Source organism: Chiroxiphia lanceolata, chromosome 3 (genome assembly GCF_009829145.1).
Source record: "Chiroxiphia lanceolata isolate bChiLan1 chromosome 3, bChiLan1.pri, whole genome shotgun sequence".
Taxonomy (NCBI): domain Eukaryota; kingdom Metazoa; phylum Chordata; class Aves; order Passeriformes; family Pipridae; genus Chiroxiphia; species Chiroxiphia lanceolata.
In genome coordinates, this window is record NC_045639.1 from 69844492 (window position 1) to 69866492 (window position 22001).

General features: G+C 37.2%; 1 protein-coding gene across 2 annotated transcripts in view; it reads left to right on the forward strand.

Annotated features, from left to right (window-relative positions):
* CDK19 (cyclin dependent kinase 19) overlaps positions 1-22001 on the forward strand; it is a 118815-nt gene that overhangs the window by 76172 nt on the left and 20642 nt on the right. For both annotated transcript variants that reach the window (XM_032682370.1, XM_032682369.1), the window contains exons 5-6: positions 7270-7327; positions 8262-8393. In XM_032682370.1, the coding sequence (XP_032538261.1) occupies positions 7270-7327; positions 8262-8393 (190 nt within the window). The remainder of the gene's footprint in view (positions 1-7269; positions 7328-8261; positions 8394-22001) is intronic.

Sequence of the window (22001 nt, forward strand, 5' to 3'; positions counted from 1 at the left end):
CCAAAATCTTTACCTAAGGCATTCCAAAGAGATATTTCAGATATCTTCTGTACAGTTTGTTCCTACTCCTAGATAGCAATATGTTTTACCATCAGTCTCAGGTAAATTCTCTAGTTGTTGCTATTAGAATTTCTGATATCTGGAGTTAATGACTGTTTTGACCATATCAGTTTAGCTGCTATGAAATACGTAAGTCTCTAACATAATCCGATAGCAAGATTTAAGACTGAATATCCAGTTTCCATATCTCAGAATTGTGCAAAAGGGTTGCACGTGCTTCCGTGTCTTTATCAGTTCTGTACACATTTAATTTTAAAATGAGTTTATAAGGAGCAAGAGTGGAGATAAAAAGTTACCATGCATTTTGAAATGTTTTTGTTGTCACTAGTATTCTTCTAACGATAATCAGGTACATTTGGGGAGCGTTTTAAAGACAACACCCCAGTGTGGGGTCCCTTCCCCAGGAGGCAGCCCTCCATGAACTTCTCAGATGAGTCTTTCCCACTGGTTACAGTTCTTCACAAACTGCTCCAGCATGGGTCCCTTTTTTTTTTTTTCCATGGAGGGCAGTGCTTCAGGAACAGACTGCTCCAGTATGGGTCTCCCATGGGGTTACAAGTCCTGCCAGCAGCCTGCTCCACCACAGGCTTCCCACGGGGTCACAACCATCTCTCAGGCATCCATCCGCTCCAGCGTGGGGCTCGTGTAAAGGCTGTAGGTGGATCTCTGCTCCGCTGTGGACCTCCATGGACTGCAGGAGCACAGCCTGCTTCACCGTGGACTGCAGGGGAATTTTGGCTCCAGTGTCTGGAGCACCTTCAACCTCTCCTTCTTCATGATCTTGGCATCTGCTGAGTTTTCTCTCACATATTCTCATTCCTCTCTTACTGCAATTACATCTATGCAATAGCTTTTTTTCTTCCTTCTTAAATCTGTTATCCCACAGGCCCAACCACTGTTGTTGATGAGCTTGGCTGGCAGTGGGTTGGTCTTGGAGCCGACTGGCATTGGCAAACATAGTGGAAGCTTTTAGCAGCTTTTCAGAAAAGCCACCCCTGTAGCCCCCACCGCCACCAAAACCTTGTCATGGAAACCCAATACAAATTTTCTTTGTATGTTCATTTTTTTAATTGCATAGTAACTTTTGGACTGATTTTTTTATATATAAATTTAGCTATAAAATCCTTCTGTGGAACTCTTTGCTTCCCGTGTTGTCATATACTTACTTAATGCATTTACCTCTTGATTTTTTTTCTCCTTTTCAGATTTAAATGAGTTTTGAATTTCAAAGCACTTTTCATTCCTTATGATTTTACTGCCTTTTTAATATATTTGACCTTACTCAATTTGATAATATCTGTAGAAATAATATTGATTTGAATGAAATGATAAATAGCTTGATGGGATTTGTTAATGATTTTGCTTCACGAGGTCAATCATTTCAACAGACTAGACAAACAGTGAAAGAAAATTGTATGGATTACTAATCTAGGCCAAAATATAATGAAATATGGTAGGGGTTTTGTAACATTAAGGATAACAACTGGGAAAAACCAAGTTGAAAGTGATGCTGTGTAATCAGAGTAGTCTCTAATAGTAGTTCGCAGTGTGTAAGGCTTGTAAAAAGAAGCAGGTGTGAAGATACTTTGCTCTATATGGTATACTTTCATCCTGTGCTTCAGTATCAGAAAAATGTTGACCAAATGTTTTTCTAGAAAAAGAGAGGGAAGTGGCGATAACAATTTTCCTATATGCATTTCAATATATGTAAGTATTTCAAATGGGAGCGATAATGATTTGGAGGTTTGTGGTGCATAATAAAATCTTTTAAGAACCTTTTCTTTTTTAAATCCTGCATTAATTAGATCAGTTGTTAGCAACAGCGTTAGTACCCAGTGTGCCAGTTTATTGATCTGAGCACAGTGTCTGGGTTTGAACAGTGTTGGTGTAAGGCAGGAAAGTGCCTACATTTCCTTACAGATGAGAAGAACAAAAGCTTTGTTTCCAAATTTCTGTGAGCAATCAGCATCTCTCTCTTAATCTTGAACTGAAAAACTCAGCAATCCTTTGCATAGTGCCTACAGTGGAACACTGTCATCTCACACAGGACCTTTGTCATTTGGGGAGCAGTGTGCTTAAAGCCAAGACAAAAATACCATTGCTCTTGTTTTGGCTTGTGAAATGAAAGTACATCTATGTATCAACACTGTGCTGTTTACAATTGCTTTTTTAAATAATGGAGACTTGAAAAGACCTCATCACAAGGCAGTTTCTGTAATTGTGGGGTAAGCTTTTTTCTGGAAGACTTGCAATCTCTTTTACAATAGAAGCCTCCTAATTTCAGATTATTCTTTGTCCAGTGATACATTCCAAAAGGGAAACACATTTGTTTGGATATAAACAATAAAGAATGGTGTATGGAAAGCAGTGTATCCCTATGGACGTTTTCTTACAGGACTAATTCTGCACCAAATCTCTTAAGAATTGTGTCACCACTGTACTTAAAGAGATAACAACCATTACAACTAAAGTATTGCAACCTATTGTTAGGCTGTTATTCCTGGTTTGACCTGTTATGCTCTTTTAAGACCATAGATGGTTTCTTTTCTTTCAACCTTTCTTCTAATTTACTGCCTAAATATTAAAGTAGGAAGCATATTGATTCAGATAGCATGGGTGTGTCTGTACGAGTTCCGGTCATGACACTTCTGTTATTTGTGAAACACACTTCTTAGCCCAATATTTTAATTTCTCTCCCACCAAGATATTTTTTTAAGATTTCAATTGCTTTATTACCTCTCTCCAACCAATGTAGAAAAGTAAATACTATTATCCCTGCTTATTACTTGTAAAGAACCTATTAAATCATCATCATCCCTTTTTGCAGATATTTCAGATTTTTGCTGCAGTTGTTTGTTGCTGCTGACCTTGCTCTTTTTGCAGATGTTCTATAGACAGTCAAACCTCAACTGTATTTCTCAGCAGAGATTTGTCTGTTCATTTTTATAGCTTACATTAAGTGTGAGACTCATAACTCTTACTGTTTCTGTTGTTCCTATAGCAACTAGATAGGTGGAGATGCAGCAGCATCACTTTGCTTCCCAACTGGTGTTTGTGTTCTCAGCAAGGGGAGAGTATGAGGAAAATAGAGAGAGTATTAATTGGGATGTAACTAGTTAAAAGTGTAGTCCTTGTTGAGTTACCTCACCCTTTACTCTAAGGAGTTAGTTAATAATTTTAAGCAGGGCTTCTCAAACTTTCTTTATTAAAATTATCAGATAGAGACATGATTTACTCTGTGTCGGGCTTTGGTCTCCTTGCTGCTGCTTGGTTCTTCATGTTTTCTTCCACCTAAAACTCTCTTTTATTCCTCACATGGATAGCAGTAGGATTTGTTTAGGAACTAGACTGCTGCTTTGACTTGTATGTAGCCTGAACAAACATGAGATATGGGGCTTTTTAATTTCTGGTTTTTGAATCTGATTTTTTGCAGCTGTCCAGTAACTACAGTATACTAGACTGTAACTTTATAGTAGACTATTAAATTACTATCTTGGAGTAAAATGTTTTGATATTTAAAATGCTACGTATACAGAGATTAGGCTAACACATTCTACCTTCTCCAAGAAGTTGTTTGCATTCCCCTTAAGCAGTCCAATCTCTGATGTCACCATGGAATGTTCATTACATACTTTCCTGAGGATCTCTGATGCCAGATTAATCTCTCTGAAGTAAACTAAAGTCTTTGCTCCGTACCTGAGCACCTGAAGTTCTAGTACTCTACCTTGGTGCCACTTGTTTAGCCAAGCACTGCTGCTCCGTATGGGTTGTGTTACTCTAAGCACGGCATGTGCATTGTCAAGACTCTGGGGAGGTGAGGAGTTTTACTTTACAGTGTTCAAGTAATTATATAAAACAACCACAAAACATGTGACCTACTTTTTAAGCTCCTCTGAAGCTGTATATTTTTATTAAATAAAAATTCATGGGCACAGGAGCTGGATATCATATGTTGTATCTCAGAAAGATGGACCCTATCAGCTTAGCGTTACTCTTTGACTGGTTCAGTGTACATGCATTGAAAATGCTTTCCTAGCCATAATAGCTGTGATTAATAAGAGGAACTCAAGCTGCTACTGAGACAGTGATCTGCAGATCAGTGGGATCCTGCAGGCATCAGATTGCCATCCATGAAATGCCTGTTATCTCCACATTGATGGTGGTGCCTCAGGAGAAGTGCTTGTTCTTTTGGAAATAAGTTTTCAGTTGTTTCCCAGTTTATTCCTTCTCTGTTTCCCCTGACTCTCTCAGATACAGATGTTCACAAGAGCTAATCAACATGACTATAAGTTTATAAATCAACTGGCTTCTCTGCTGGCTGTCCAAGCAGGGTTCTGGTCCTAGGTGGATTACACATTAGTACATTTAAACATTTACATTTACATTTTAAACAGAACAACATCTCTTCAAAACATTCTGGCTTTAAAAAAAAAAAAAAAAATTACATAAATGGGCAAGTCTCTTGCTTCCATAGTTTAGATCTAACCTAGTGTATCTCCTGTATGCATGGGGCCACTAAGTTATTTAGGGGTTCAGAGAGTCTTTCTAAGGCTGAGAGAGCTGGGACTGTTCAGCCTCAAGAAGGGAAGGCTTGTGTGGGATCTTACCAATGCATATACATACCTGGTAAGTGTGAATAAAGAAAACCAAACCAGATTCTTCACAGTGGCAGGACAGGCAGCAGAGGGCATAAATGTAGTGTGTGACTAGACCTTTTTTACTGTGAGGGTGGTAAAACACTGGAAGTTTTAGAGAGAGGCTGTGGAATCTCCATCCCTGGAAAAGATTAAAACTTAGCTGGGCTCTGGCCTGACCAATCTGTGTAGTTGACCCTGCTAAAAGCAGGGGAATTGGACTTGATGATCTCCAGAGACCCTTTCCAACCTCAGGTATTCTGTGAATATTGTGGATTATGTCAGCAGATAAAGTAGTTGGAGTTTTTTTCTATGAAGAAATTGCTACTTGGAAAATCTTGTATTGCCACAGCTAAAATGTAACTCTTGTGAGATGTTTTGAGAATCCTGTTGTTTATGCTTAGATTTTGATTTTTATCTTGGTAAATCTCCTGGTGTTATAATGTTTATTTCTTACAACCTAATTAGAAAAAACCTGACCCATAAATCAGTGCAGTAACTACATTTTTATCAGCTTTCTTCACTTGACAAATAAATGCATTTTTATAGCACATAATCCAGTCCTGAATATAAAGGTCTACTGAAGTGATTTGTGATTCATAGAATCACAGAGTCATTAAGGTTGAAAAAACCTCTAAGATTAAGTCCAACCATAAACCTCTCACCCCCGTGTCTACCACTAAACCATGTCTTCAAGTGCCAAATCCACGTTTTTTGAACGCTTCCAGGGATGGTGATTCCATCAGTTCCCTGGGCAGCCTGTTCTAATGCCTGCAGCTGCAGCTTTCCAGCCACTCTTTCCCCCAGCCTGTAGTGCTGTGTGGGGTTGTTGTGGGCCAAGGGCAGCACACAACCCTTTGTGTTGCTGAACCTCATACCATTGCCCTCAGCCTATTGGTCCAGCAAACTCATCATACTCAACTCTCTAGGCAAAAATTTAGGAAGAATTCTGGCAAGGAAACTGAAATTTTGCTCTCTTGCTTGAACTTGCATGCTTCCCTTGCTACCTGATTACTGAATATGCAGAATCGGGTTGTTTTGTTCTCTGGAATATTCAATTCAGCATAATACATAAATGTACAACCAGAGTTTGACAGCTGCCTTGAGGTGTTGAGTTTATTATCCTTAAATATTAGCTAAGAGCAAGCATAATTTTTGTCTTCCCTAGATTTGCTGGTGAATGTTTGCTCAAGATTGATTGAAATAGCTCTTTGTGTTCTCCAAGAAGGGAGTGCATATTGCCTCTTGAATGGTTCCAAATATATGTTGGGGAATGAAAAGTCAGGGATGGCATTGACAATTATAGATTAAAAAAGAAGTAATAAAAGAGGCAATGGCATCTGGAAAGAGAGGTTGTGGTTGGAGCCAGGGAAGAAGCAATGTCTAGCACTGGATGTGAGGTGGGAAGCGAGAACAGCGTCCCAGGGAAAGAGAAAGAATAGATGAGGTAGGGTGCTTTTTTTGTTGGTGGTGGTGGTCGGTTTGCTTTTTCAAAAAAGCTAAAGGTTTGTAATATTGAGCAGAATTAGTATCCCTAGTTTGAGTGTCTCATTTCAGGTAAATAGTGGTAAGGCACTGAGAATTTAAGTGAAATTTTGGTGGTGGCTTTCTGGACATCTCTTTCATATTCTTGGACAAATCTTGCTTGGGTGGACCTCTCTGGGCATTAGGAATTTTGAATACAATTATTGTTGGGATTAACTTCCCAAAAATTCTGCTTTGAAAGTTTGTTATGCCTCTCTTCATTCAAATCACTTTATGTTTTCAATCTTGTTTACTTTTTTACAGCTGTTAACACAATAGGGGAAAAGTTTCCAAGGAATGATTATTGATGTCTGAGGGAACCTAGATTCTAATAGCAGAACAATTGCTGTGATGTCATGTGCAGATTTTATGTGGTGTTCACAAGCAGCTGGTTGCAAACAACTATGGATTGCAAAAAATGTCTATAAAGCTTTTGTTCTACTTGCAAAGCTGCTGTCTACACTGTCAAAAGCTTGTGGACGTAGCTGTCTGTGTACATTCCTGTTTTAAGTGAATTTTCAAGCATGAAATCAACTTTGTGGAAAAAGTTCTTTTGCCAATGTGACTTTTTTCATGCATACTCTAAAAACAAACACAGCTCTAAAAATTGAGTTATATATGATGATAATAAAACTGACACTCATTGATGCATACTCATTTGCATACCAGGATTTGGCATCACTTTCAGTAAGTTATACTAGCAAAAGTGAGTTTTGCTAGGTTATTGATGTGTAGCATAAAACTGCTTCCTGTAGAAGAAAATCTTTCCACTGGACTTAATCATTCTGGTAACAACAGGAATGCAAATGTAGTTAAAGATTGCATTTCTTACAATGAAACATCAAAGTAGTTTTCTGTTTTTCTAATTATGCAATTGGTAGCTAGGGATAATATCTAAATGTCAGCAAAACATAAAGGTATGGTAATCTTAGACTTCTAAGGATATTTCTAGAAATGTTTTAGTTATAAAATGAACGTACATATTTTTATTCTTCTTGAAGATAATCACCAAAGGCTGATCAACTAAAAATTCTGATTTTTTGTTTTCCAGAAACCAGCAAACATTCTGGTAATGGGTGAAGGCCCTGAAAGAGGAAGAGTTAAAATAGGTAAACATTTTTAGAAAATTTCATTGCATGGCTAAGGGGTTACTTTAAAAAAACAGATCTTCAGTGTAAGACAGAAAGAGATCTTCATTAGTTTTTCATATTGGACTCTGCATTCGTCAATTTTCTTGTGTTTGAAAACATTCAGCTAATAATTATTGATTTATATGCTTGTATTTGTATGGGCAACAGCAAGAAAATTATACTTGGCATTTCATAACTTTGGAAGCAGAAAGATTTAAGTGAAGTGGTATAACAGATAAGTTGCAGATTTAAATTGGATTTAAAATGTGCAGGTTTGATGATACGCCCGATTTTGTACTTTCCCATTGAGCATTTCTTACTGTTACAAGACTCTTTCTAGAGAGAATTTTTGAGCTATGTATCAGTGCTTACTTTTAAAATACACCTCTGTAACAGTATATGCTGACTGATTCTGGAGTTCATTCCTCCAAATCAAGTAGGAGGCATGCCTTGAAAAATAGTTCAAAAAAATCTACACTGTAGTCATTTTGGTTTTGCACTTTGGGTAAATATATAGCAGCCACAAAGACTCACAGTTTTGTAAATTACTATTAAAAAAAATGTACATTAGAGACCTACCACTATTGACTTTAGTTAACCAAGTTTCTGTTGGAGTTTTTTTTAAAAATAAACAGGTGTGTGCTGTGTGAAGTTTTACAATCCCATGATGAAAACACTGAAATCAAACATTATCCTTCATAGTCTTATGAATGAAGTAAATGGAATTTAGTCTTAGATAAATTTGGCTCAGTATTATTATGAATAATTGTTCTTTGTTAGAAACTTTGATTTGTAACTTTTAATGGTTTTGAGCTTTTGTTATAATTGTTTTTGGCAATACTGTTAAATTTTGTTTTCTTTGTATTAAAATTTAAATAAATATTCTTTTTTATTTTTTCTCCCCATTCCCCAGCTGATATGGGTTTTGCAAGGTTGTTTAACTCTCCTTTGAAGCCATTGGCAGACTTGGATCCAGTTGTGGTGACATTCTGGTACAGAGCTCCAGAGCTGTTACTTGGAGCCAGACATTACACAAAAGCCATTGGTAAGTTGTCCTGTTGCCTGCAAGTTTTGTAAAGGATGATGGCCTTACAACAGATATGAGATTCAGCTGACTATCTGGTTTTTTTTCCTGAAGTAGCAGCAGATGGAGTATTATCCAATCCATAAAAGATTACTTCAGAGTGAAACTTTCTGAGGACTGTGCTTTTATTTTTCAATACAAGCTGGACATTTTAAATGTATTGTTGGTTTTATTTTTAAAACAGAAATATCCTTTGCATTGGTTTGTATGTGTTCTTGATATGGCTCAGAAATCTTGTAATCTTATAAACCTTCAAAAGGGAAAGAGCTATGGCTGTTAAAGTGGCATTCTTCTAGGGAATTTTAGGTTCTTTGTTGTCCTCCTTTGGAGGCTCTCTAATAGCTTAATATCTTTCATATATTGCAGTGACGAAACCTTCCCAGTCTGTTCACCTCCTCTCACTGCTCCTTTTGCTGGTGTCTCAGTGCCCCAGCCAGAGTGTATCTCCCACTGTGATGCCAGTGTCATCCTGCAGACTGAGTCTTGCATGGCAGCACGCTCCCTCTGGAACTCTGACTCAGCTGAGACGGAGCCATCCCAGGGTATCTTCTCCAGTGAGTGCTGGGGATGGAGCCTTGTAGTGCCCCTGCATGGTAGTGGCACAATCCCATTCTGTCTGAAGCAGACTCTTAGGGCCTGCTTCGCTTCTGCCACCATGCAAACTGGGCTGCTAACTACTAAGTCTGTGCTTGCTGCACCCTGTAGTGGGTTAAAACAGTTGCCAGAAGTGTTTAAAGAAAACACCAAAAAGATTGCCTTAAACATCTGTTAATTAGATGCTTAAATTGCCTGTTGATAGCAGAAAACACTGATTTGAGTGCACCAGATTACTGAGTGACCTGCACTGAGTGTGTGGTACTGGGAAGTTACCTCAACTGACAGTTGCCTGTTTTTGATAGATAGCATATTGTTTGGAGATTTAAGTGAGTGATATGTACCATTATCTCAGGATATCTCTTTGAAGAATGAGTTAGTGTAATGCTGTTGTTTGCTTAATTATGTCATAAATAACTTGGTTCTTGCCCTGAGGGATCTGTAGTCTATACTAAAACACAGATGAGGAGTCCCTACGGAACTTTAGAGGATGATGCTACTTCAGAGAAATCTGATTTGCTAGTAGTTTATTATTCCTGAGGCTTTTATTTCTTGTATCACACCAGTGAATTCCCCAGGAGGGGTTGTGAATGGTTACGTAGTACCTGGCATGCCATGTGAGTGCTGAGGGGCACTCAAAACAGTTTGAGCAGCAAAATAAAAAATATAGAAATGAAAACTGGAAAGTTCCAGGTTGAGATTTGTAGGCTGACTGAAGGGTTGGTTAGAGGAGCATGTGACTGAATAGAACAGAAAAGAGTAAGGGGACATGGAGGTGGCCTATTTTTAGCTTTAAGGTAAAGGGAAGAAGTGAGTAACAAAATGATAGTGGTGACATTCATGCGGTTTCATGAGTCCAGACTTGTGTTTTGCTTCCAACATTATAAGAGCTAAGCATGCTAGTGACAGTTTAGCTTGAATGCTAATATTTTTGGCAAAGGACGCAACTCTTAAAGCTCTCTCTTAAATCTCTGTGCAAGAAATATAGTTTTAAGATCTCTTAGTATTACACAATTCTTGGGAGTTCTAGTGTATTGCTTTTAGTAATAACTCATAAATTATATAAAATTCTCATTTAACTGTGCTTCAGTTGGAAACAATAATTTAGAATAAAGGTGATTAGATATAGCACATTATGAAAAAAAATGACAGGTTATTTAGTACAGCTGCTTTTTTCCATAGCTATTTTCTTATACCTTTTTACAATATATAACTTTTAATTAGTAAGTATCAATAAAATAAGGCTAAAAGCAATGTCATGCTATTCTCTTCCAATTTTGTCATGGTGAGAAATATTTTTCTTTGACTTTATTAGGAATGCATTGTTATCTGTACTCTTCTGCAACATACTGAACACTGTTTAGTAGTTGCTAGGTAATTCAGATGTTTGCATAGGTTTTTACTGACTTTGTCTTGATTTTAAATGGTTTTTTTCTGTATCTTGTATCTAATATTCTCTACCTTATCTTAGTTTCATATATAATTTAATTATTAGCAATGTATTCAAAAAACTTTGGGGTAATATTAAACTAAATATAGAATGTTTAGAAAGAACTGTATATTCCACAAAAGAATATATAAGCATATTTCATTATTTTAGGGGTAGTTTTTCAGTGACAATTTTTCCTTTATTTAGTTTGTCCCTTCATGCTAATGAATTATTCTACTTTTCATTTATTTCTTTGCAGAACTGGTAGTTGTTCATCACATATATAAGATCATGTTTTAAGGAGGTACAGGAGGAGTCAGGAAAATACTATTGCTAAAAACAGAAATAGCTTTTGCTTTCTGCATGTTAAAAGCATAGTAAAAAGCCCATGATAGGGTTTTAGGGGGAATAATGTTTAGTTTCCTGAACTGTGAATGTTTATAATGTAAACCCTACTTGTTAATAAAGTTTCATATATATCTGCTACATCGTTACAACTATCTTACCAAATGAATGTAAATTGGGAAGCCAAAGGTCACTCTATTCCATACTAAATTCATTGTAGCCTGTGGATGTTTTCTGCATTTTCAGCACCATAATTTAAAAACAGAATCTGTTTCTTTGTGATCATCAGATCCCAATACTCTATCGAAGAAGTAAAACCTGCAAATAAAAGTAACCTGAAGAAGCTTCAGGTGAAACTAAGTAACGGTGAAAATGTAAAATGCTTGATATCATGGAAACGTTAATAAAATTACCGAACAACTAGAAAGTCTCCAGCACAACAGAAAATGCCCTTATGCTCAAAATACTAAATAAATAAGGTTGAAGTAAGTGGCAAGGTACAGTGCTGCTTTCATGTATGGGCAAAGTTTTCTGCCCTTTTAAAGAAACAAAATTACTGTGGTAAAATGAAGGAAACAGTAATCTGGCTTTCAGCTTGAAAGGAGACGTTAATTAGATGGGTTTTTTTACTCTGGGAACATCAGATTAGAAAAAATGTTTTAGTAGGTAAAGCAAATAGTAAAAACTCTTTTTCATCATAGTTTTTTAAGAAAGCACGTGGCAGTCTCCAGTATGATTCATTCTGGGGCATCTTGTAGCCTATCAAGAAAATAACATAATTAAGACCTGTTTGTGTCAAGTTGCAGCTTGTATAGTTATCAGTGCTATCAAATGAGCATGTATCTTACCTGTCTTTACCACTTGCCTTAATTAAAGCAACAGTATGTTTGATAAATGGCATCAGATGACTTATATAATATTTTAGATGATTTGGATTTTGTTAACAAAAGAGTTCTTTAGAGTGATCATTCAACCATCCATTAAGCAAGGCTAAAACACTATCCAAAAAAGGATGGGATTATTTATTGTGAAAAAATAAATCTGGAAACCCGAGAAATCTCTATTGCTTAGTTACCTTTCCACACTTGTCCAAATTATAAGTCAGTGGGAATGTCAGAAATGGCCGTGTGGCAACTGCATTTACCAGGCCGAACAAAGCTGAGGTGTACAGAAATGGTAATTCACAGCACTGTCACCTCATTCTATTTCCAGACTAACATGTGGTTATGGAAGCTGGAGACATGTAAAAGGTATAAGCAGACATCAAAATGCCTTTGAAAGCAAATGTCACAGGAAAATATTTGGTGTATCAGAGGGAATGAATTTATAATGAATGCTGGGATCTGTCAGAGTTTCAACAACTCCATTTGACTTCATGCAGGATAAAAAAATGAGGGAAATTTTAGGGGTGCATTATGTAGGATTTGGGGTGGAAATATGTGCATATGTGTTCCATATTGCCTATGCAGTGAGTTCCACACATTCCAAGTGCATCAGATGTCCTTACTGTGTGCGCACAGATTGTTGGCATGCTGGCCAGGCTGTGGGGCCTCTGGAAATCTTGGATTGATGCCTAAAGCTCTCTGATCTCATGTTCTGGGAGGGTTGGGAGGAAAAATGAAGACCTATCTGGAAAATCTGGTAAACCAGAAATTACAAATGGGTCCAACCAGAAGATAGAAAACTCCTCAGAAAAAATGTACAGGGGAGGTTCCCACCTGTGGTCCATGTGGTCCATAGGAGCAGGACTGCTTTTAAACATATATGAGAGATAATTAAGAACAAATCTACAGTCAATCAGCATCTGTTTCCTGCATAGGGATCCACATTCCTGCTTGTGAGAGGTTTTGATTTGAGGGAAGGGATTGTGGAAAAGCTAGAAAAGAAAAGTAAAGTAGAGAGGTTTTGAAAATATTCATTTATGCGTGCTGAAAAGAAAAACTGAGACAACATCAGAAAGGGAGCCTTGTTCATGCCCTGGGCAATGTTATATGACATGAGAAGTAATTGGATTCAGATGATATTTTGTGGTAAACTTGTTTTGGCATGTGGTAAACTTCCTTAATTTTGGTTATCAAAGTTGTTCTCATGCTTTTTTCTGAAAGGCAAAATATTTTAACAGCAAGGATTAATTGTTGCTCTCTTATCTAGTTACTGCAGGTGCTGGATGATTTACTGCTGTTTTTTCCTCTTGCTCTCTAAAATACTAAAATACCTCTGAAATACTATACGGGTTTCTTCCCCCCCCAAAAAAGGCATTTCCTGTGCTCCACTACATTATAGTCATCTAAAAAATGTAAAGTTATATACAGGATTGTTAGATCGTCTAATTAGAAACTTTTATAGCTCCCTTAATATGTATTTTGGGAAGCTTGAGATGCTGACAGCAACAGGATTGTTACACATTTTAATACATTAACTGTTTTGAGATGTGGTTCCTGCCTTCTAACTGCTCTATTATTCTTTGCTTCTGAAATACGTTATGTCTGGAAATTAGTAAAGCTGGTGGCCCTTGTCAACTCTGTAGAGTCTAAGAGGTGTGTACTAGTTTAATAGTCAGGAGAATGAGAACAGTGCAGTGGGTCAGACCCATCTCTAATGTTGTAAAACCAGTGGAGGTACTCCAACGTGGGGCAGACAGTAAAGTTTCATCTCTTAGCAACAGTAAGCTGGATCTCAAGAGACATGGATTTAAATACTGATTCAGTCCTAACTGTTGTATGTGGTTTACCATGTTTCATTTGTTCCATCCAATGTGTTGTTTCATTTTCTATGAAGTGGAGACACTACTTAATGGTATTGTCCCAAAAATAGTCAATTAAGGATAATAGGGAGCTCCAGTACAAGTGTGTTGTAAATTATTTTTGTTAACTCAATGAATGGATTAATTTTTCTGAGAACCTGGGATATCACTTAACTTGAGAAATATACATGTTCTGGACATTGGGGAAAAAAAAAAGAGGGGGAAGAAAAGGAAAACAAAACTGCAGGATCCTCAATCTCAGCTAGAATCTGCTAACTGTCCTGATTTAGATTGCTCTATAAATTAACCTGTAAACTTCTGCCTGTGGTCACCCAATACTTTTCTGTATTCTCTTGACTCTCTCCCCTTGCAACACTTATGAAGGGAAGTACTTGATGCTTTTACCATTTTATTCAGTATATTGGCAGATTTACTGTTGCAGGATGATTACTATGACTTAACTGTACATGGGTTATTTTAGAGTAGGAAAAATAAAATAACATAAAAATGCTCAGAAGGCAGAATATTCTCTATAGAAATAGCTCTGTGATAAAAATCCACTTTTGAGCAAGAGGTACCTTCAAAAATCTGCCTTATTAATGCTTATTAGTCCCATATACATCAAGGATCATCAATGATTTGTGGGCCAAAAATCCTCCCTGTTGGTCATAGTCTTAGTTCTGTGTCTTTTTTCCTTCTAATTGTTTTTCCTTCAGAGTATCAACTTTGTGTTCTTCCCAACTGTTAACCACAGGGCCTCATATGAACAAGCTTTTCCTTCCCTAGTATCTCACCAACTTTGCCCTTTACCAGGCAGATGACCTTTGCAGCAGCAGCATTGATTCTCTAATCTCCCGAAGCCACCTATGCCATGAATTCATGTAGCGGGTTGGTTTTTTTGGATTTTTTAGGCCTTCCTTAGCAACGGGAGTCAGAAATCTAAGGAAGTATTCCATATCATCCTTTAGCGTAACACAACATATAAATAAGGCGCAGATAAGAGAGCTCACTCTCTTCTTTCTTCTGGTGCCTGAAGTCAACAGGACGACAGGTCTCTCCGCAGACGGTCTTTGCTCGTATGGGCCAAGGCCTGCCTGCTTAGACCTGCCATTATCTCCGGTCCCTCCAGGAGGTGTAGGGAGTTGGTTGGTGCTTCGCACGGTTCTACTGTCTCCTTCAGGGAAGTATTTAATTTGGTTTTTTATTTATTCGCTAACTCTCTATTAACAGTGTGTATTTGAAGGATATTTGTTTTGGTTTTTTTATCCCTGTTTCCCCCCTCCCTTTTTTTTTTTCCTCCCCCTCGGGAGCTCCCTATTGTGTGTACAATCTATTCAAATTGCATATATAATTGTAAATATATATTTTTAATATAATCCCATTTTGTTTGAGCTTCTTTCAGTTTTTCTGTGGTTCGTTTTTTTTTCCCCTCGCTTGAAAGAGAGTGGGAAGGGGGAGGAGACAGCTTGGATTGACAAGAGAGCCAGGCCAAACTGATACATTCAGTTAAAAAAAAGCTTTAGGAAAGTAAGACAGGAGTTTTTCTTTCAATGTCTGTCATAGCCCAAAGCAAATAATGGATCCTAATTTGGAAATGGAACATGAATGATGACATAAGAAAGCAAGATTCCAAATTTGGAGAAGATTAGGAGATGTATTTTGCCCACTTTTCACTTCATATTTAATTCCCTAATTCCTCATATTTCGTGACTCAAATGTCAGTTGGGATATATTGTGATTCTTTGGGATACACTGCAAATACATTGTTCCTTTTATATATGAGCAGGTGAATGGTTTGGTTCAGAGCTAAATGTACAACTCAGAGATCTCTGATTTATTTTTTAAAATTTCCTTTACAAAGCAATGAACTGAAGGTTTATTTCATTTTTTTAAATGAACCATTTAAATGTTTATGGTACCAGGTTTTACAACAGACAAAAGGTTGTCTGTTGTAAAACCTGGTACCATAAACATTTTACCCTAACTAAATGGTGCAATAATGAAGGCTTTTAATTTGCTCTATTTACTACCATATCTGAAAAGTTTGTTCACAGAAGTTGATTTTGGATGAAAACCAAGTGCCTACTATCATAACAAGATGCATATTTCTGGTGCAGAGGAGTTGTTTTAGACGATCCATCAGTTTGATCTTCAAGCATAATTATTTCAGCAATATCTACTGAAACTTTCAATATTACAACACTGATGGAGTAGAATGACTTGTTCTCAGGACAGGTGTGATTGCTTCACAAGTCGGCTTCTTGTCAATAGCTGTGACTGACAGCAGAATTACTCTTCACACCAGTTTATTTTGTGGCTTATCCAACAGAGTTGCTTCTAATTGTGTTGGTTATTGTCAATGCCTTATTAGAAATAGCTGCAAGTCTGAAAACCTTTGTAACAGAAATGTTATGATATTGTAAAGTAAAGCACTTTATTTGGAAGGATGAATAAACTTCTCCGATTGTGCTAAGAGGCAAGGTTTCATCTTGCGCATTCCTCTCAGTTGACTGAAGTAAGGTAGCGATCAAAAGCTATAATAACTCCCAGAAAAGGTTGTCATAGCTTGTTACTTGGAGCAAGCCAAGAAAGTATTCTTTGCAGATGTTATAATTGTTATAATTCAGTTTAGCAGATAGCAGACCTTTTGCTCACCTTATGTTAGCTCTGAAGGTGTTGACATTTTGGACCTAGTAAAAAGTTGTAATAGATAAAAACACAAGCTAAGTAGGGGAGCACACAATAAATTACAAACTCACTGTCCCTCTTCATTTAACATGGAGTTAACTTCCAAAGAACTTCACTGTGTACAGAAAAGCTAGTTTATTAAAATATTCTTCATTTAATTAGAAAAGAAATAGTGTATTTTCCTTCCTAAGAATATGTACTACTTTTTCTCATTTGCTACCATCAGTAATATTTTCTGATGTGATTCTATGAAATACAGAGCTGTGGATGTTCCCTGAAAAGCTTTTTAAATACTATTTTACCAAGCAGGGGCTAATCTTACCTGGTTTTAATTCTTTCATCGTTATAGGAGGAAATAGTAACATTTTCTGTATTAGACCTGCTTAGTACTTCACAGTATAAGAGAGACTCCTGACCTTTGCAATGAGAAGCTTTCATACTTCCTTTACTTGCTGTAGTTGTTTGATATTTGGTAGGGGGATGTAGCCCTGAGGTTACAAAGCTGCCTTTTCTGTCACCCGTTACATTCCTCGTGCTTTTGATGGGTTGTCACTGAAAGGATATTTGTCTTTTTATTTTTGTTTCTTTGAAAGGCTTTGGCACTTGCCAGGAAACCTCTTGAACCCTCTGTGGTATAACAGTGCTGTTGCTGAAACAAAAGTAGCAGTATGTTCTTTCTATGTCTTAGAGATACTGGAGCTGGCTGTCTCTGACACACCTGAAGGCTTAGGATTAGGGAAAAAACAGGGCTGTAACACTCTTTCCATGCCAGAACTAAGCGCTTGTCCCACTGACCTAATACCTTGCCCTGAAATGACATCACCTGAGGTTGGAGACCACCCCAGTTTCTGGAAGAACTGAGAGAAGAGTAGAAAGAAGAACATCTCTCTGTTCTGCATTCATGCAACCATCACTCTATGCTCTCAAGGATGTCAGCTGCTCTACTGCTAGCTAATGTAATAGATGATCTGTAGTTTGTATAGTAGCAGTCTTGGAGACACAACTGAAGGGTTAAAGAATTGCTGATGAAAATGTAGTATATAGGATTTGGGGGTAGTGATGGGAGGAGTATTTGGGAAGACAGTAACTGAAAAGCCTTGCAAAAGCAGTATAATGGTGATAAAGACTTAATTCTCAAGCTGCTGATGTTGGTAAAAGTTGAATTCTTGTGCTCTGTGGTACAACTGTTGATTGCAGCTTCTCTGCCTTGATGATTCCTGTCTTCTTCAGGACAGACTGCACATGTTAAATACAAGTTTTCATATGGAACTATAAACCCGGAATTTTCAAATTCTTGGGTGTGAAGTTCTGTATACAAAATATTTAAGCCCTTTTACAAGATTTCTCTGAAATTATATTTCTGCTGCATCAGAGGACTACTTAGGGCGTCTGATTTTATTGCCACTCCCTGTATTACATCTGTTGTACTTGTGTTGTCAAGCTTAGCACAGTAATTTAAGTGTAATGTTGCAAGCTAGATAATGTGTCTAATGCACAGCAGAAGTCTGAAATCATCTGATCCAGGATCTTAATTTAATGATAATATGCCGAGGAATAGAAATTTAAGTGGGAAAATAAAATATTTTGACAACCTAAAAATACCTCGCTTAAGAGGGAACAAAGAAATCCTGGCCCACTAAACCACTGTAGAAAATGACAATTGATTTAAGTGAACTCAGAATTTCATTCAAGAGAGAGGCTTAAAATTTTGAAGGTTGTATTAATTGAAATTAAGTAAATTGTTAGAACAAACATGAGAAGAGGGCAGCTTAGTTTAAAAGGCTAGGATTAAGGCATACAGGTAAAAAAGTGAGGATAATGGCTTTCATTATTATTTTGAATTAATATGGGTTTGCAGTTAAAAGTTTTGAATTATCTTGGCTCTTTATCAAGGCACAGGAGATAATGTGCTTTTGAAATAAAATATTGTTCTTAGATATGTGTTTGGCTGGCTGTGAGCATCCCTCAGATTATTGAGAGGTGTTGTTTCTGCCTGCAGTACAGTCATCTTTATGGCTTTACAGTGTAAGTTATTCTTCAGTCAAGTTCTATTAAGCTGTTGTTTGTTAAAGATCAGTAAACATTACCTAACTTACCAATGAGAGACAGCAAATTTCTGACCCTTAGCCCACTGCCACCATTTTTTACTTCCCCTTGAAAAGCCTGTCACATGTAAATGTTTGACCCCCTTTGCAGTTCTCCGTGGAAGGTGTCAAATTTAGAAGGCTAGTAACCACTTCTTCCTTGACCTTCTGTTTTGCTGACTAAAGTTTCAGTGAAGCATAAAAAATTTGGGACCTTTGTACAAATGAGAAGATCTTTCCCTTGTGTCTGTGTGTAACAGCAACAAGTATGTAACAGGTTTGTTCTATTCACCTTACTAGACTAAAGAAATCCCTCTTTAAAGATACATTATTTTCTTAAATCTGATTTTAGGTATTTAAAACCAGTGTAAAGATTAATAAACTCATTTTCTATAGTATCTCTGCGCTCCTAGATCGTTGTGCGTAAAGATTCTTGATAAGTCCAGAATCTGCTGCCGTGCTCAGCAGAAGAGATGCAAGATATGTTTTTGCAGAAGTTATACCTTTTCATTACACCAATTGATGGTTATTTGAAAAAATTAGACACATTTGCCTGCACAACCCCCTTTCAGATTTCCAGTCTATTGGTTTATTTGTTGCCCTTACATTGATTTGAAAGTTTTGGTGAATCTTACATAAATGCTATAGCTCTTACAGGTGACCTGGACAGCTTTGTTTGGGCTAAAGCCTTGCTAACTAGCTTTTGGGTACCTTGGTTATTGCATTAGCCCTTGGTGGGTATAGAGAAGCTCTATTCTGCTGTCCCTCTGCTCTTCACTTCTTTCACCAGCGTTTGGATGTGTCCTGGAGTCTAGACTTGGTGTTCAAAAGAAAATGAAAAAAGGCAGTTTGTTTGAGTGCTGATGCTACTAAACCAAACCTCACTAATTATGAATTCCTCAGATTGATTTCAGCTAAATAGATGCTTTCCAAGTGTTTACTCACTTTGTTTAACAGAATTTAATTAAAGAATTATATGAGACCAAGAGCTTGTTATATTTATTTTCTTGCATATATTTAAGAATCATAACATATTTAATCTTGAATTCTGTCCTGTGTTCAGTGAAACATTTTGGCTAATATGCATGGGAAAAGATGTTTCATTTTGAGAGTCGGGGCTGTTGCTCAGTAAATTGCCTTATTGTCTTGAATGGTCATAGTATTCTTAAAGAATGTTTCCAAGATACTGGAACAAACACAGAAATGAGATTATTGGGCCACAGAAGTGAAAGAATACATGAGCATTTGTCTGCTTAATCATCGCTATCATTAAAACAGCTATGTCACCATCCTCTTGTGCTTGCTCCTTGGCTGCTGTGCCAAGTAGAGTGGGACGTGGGGGATTTTTTCAGGTGACCTATAAGCTGTAAGAGTCACAGGTTTTAAAACTGGGACATAGACAGCCATACAAATATTCTAATAATCTCTACACGCAGGTATATATATGGAAAGTCTGTTTTCTAACCACAGGTGGCCACCTTTAAAAGGCTATTTCTGTTCTTTGTATAAAATTATACAGTACTTGAAAAGTATTGTTACAATGGAAAGATATTTTGCTGGAGAGTAGGACTGAATAGAACCTGAGCAAGCTGTTTGGTTAGAAGTCACTCCCACCCCTCTTCCCAGACCCAGGGAGCAAAACTGGCTTGCACTCAGGTTCAGTGTAAACTTGGGGAAAGTGGGAAGTCTTGGAGGGGTGAACCCCAACAAGACAACACATCTCAAAAAGCTAAATTTATTAGGATCCTCCCAAGATATCAGATGGAAAACCACTTAGTACCCATTGCAACTTTGTAGGACCTGTATGTCCCAGTTTTCCGTGGGTCTGGGACATAACAAATGGATACTGTCTGTAGTTTTAGCTTTGGCTTGAGAGCAATGAGACAACTCACCCTCTTGGTCATTAGTAGAGGGCAGAGCAGTGAACCAATTATTGGATCAATTTTACCACTTATTTTGGTACTTGATTTTTAAAAGAAGTTTTATTTATAATGAAATTGTTATACAACAATATGAGAAGTTCCTCTTGTGCTAGAAGCAGATGATGTGCATTAAACTAATAATACACTGTACTTGAAAAATACTACTTGGGTGGTTTAAGTTTTGCCCTGTCCATGCTCTCTTCTGAGGGGTAGTACTTCTTACTTGGAATAGATTTGGAATACATGTAATAATAATTAAACTTTATTTTAGGACCCACAAGTTGAAAACGTGAAATGGCACTAGGTAGGAAATTTTTTTCCATAGTTAGAGCTGAAGTTTGTATTTGCTTGACTAATATGAACAATGTAGGAGATAAGTACCTATTAAGACTGCTTCCATTTATGAAGCTTGTAAACTTGGCAGAATTTAATGAGGCATTCCTGCTAGAAAAAATGCCATGTGTGTTAAATTATTACTGTGAATTATGAATGTTTAAAAAAAGGGGGATTTGCCAAACTTAGCAGAAAATTATTAACTGTGAGAATAGTTTCCCAATAATGCCATCCCACAGAAAATTATAACACCAGCTTGGGAGTTACCAGTGTTTAGTCAGATATAACATCCGGTTGGTACAATGTTTGCCTTTCTGAATTCTCAAAGGGTTTAGAATGTACTCTCTGTAGTAATCACTGGGTCAGGAAGTGGGAATGTGTTTCCATGGTGGCTCTGCTCTCGCACAGTTCAAATGATGAAGGAGAAACAGTTTTGAAGTTTGCTTTATCTCATCAGGGAGATTTCCCAGTTCAGCTTTGCTGTCAATGCGAATACTAGATTTTACTTTTTTTCTTAAAAAGGAAAAGGTCAGTCTGGGTAGAGCAGTAATGAACAGAATAATGAGCAGTGGTCCAGCCTCTCCCTTACTATGTGATGGATGGTGAGCACTGCAGAAAGCCAGCAAAACCAAGAGAGCTGCAATTCCTTTTGCCTCTAGATAAGCCATTTCTGGGAGGATTTTCTCTTTAGTCTGAAAATGAACAAATAGATACTGTTAATTGAAGATTCTATTCTTCAGATATTAAGTAATTTTCATTCTGGAGTAGATAATTTATGCCTACTACCGAGGCAGCAATTGCGATTAATATGCTGCATTAGCTGCTTGAGCAGATAAAATCTCAACAGCTAAAGATATTGTTTTCATGCAGATAAGGCTAATAGAAAAATGAAAGGAAGATAAAACCTCAAGAATGTGATGTAATGCACAGAGCAAGTTACACCCTGTCAGAACTGTAAAGTCTGAGTGAAATGTCATCAGACTTTCCTGTAAAGGAAGTAGGAAGAAAGGGTTATATGTTAGGACACCCCAAGCTCCACACCTGTAGCATGATGGAAATGGAACTGACCTGTTTTGGCAAAGAGTGTGATGGCTTATTTCTTCATTGCCTGCATAAAGAGAGCAGTGCTTTTTCTTCAGGACACCCTGTGTCTCAGGCAGCATAGGCCAAAGACCACTGTTGACAACAGATGGGGTTTTGAGTCTCAGAGACCTCTCTTGGTGTTTTCTTTAGTCTGAATCCAATAAACCGAACTCCAGTTAAATAATTTTTATCTCTTAAACGTATACATTAAAGTTATTTTCTTTAATTTGTGCCATTAAATTTGAAAAAATAAAAAAAATGTCTCAGGGTCATCTAATTTAACCTCAATGACTACATAAGTCTCCACAGTCTTGTATTCAGCAATCTGTGCTCATTAGTCATCTGATC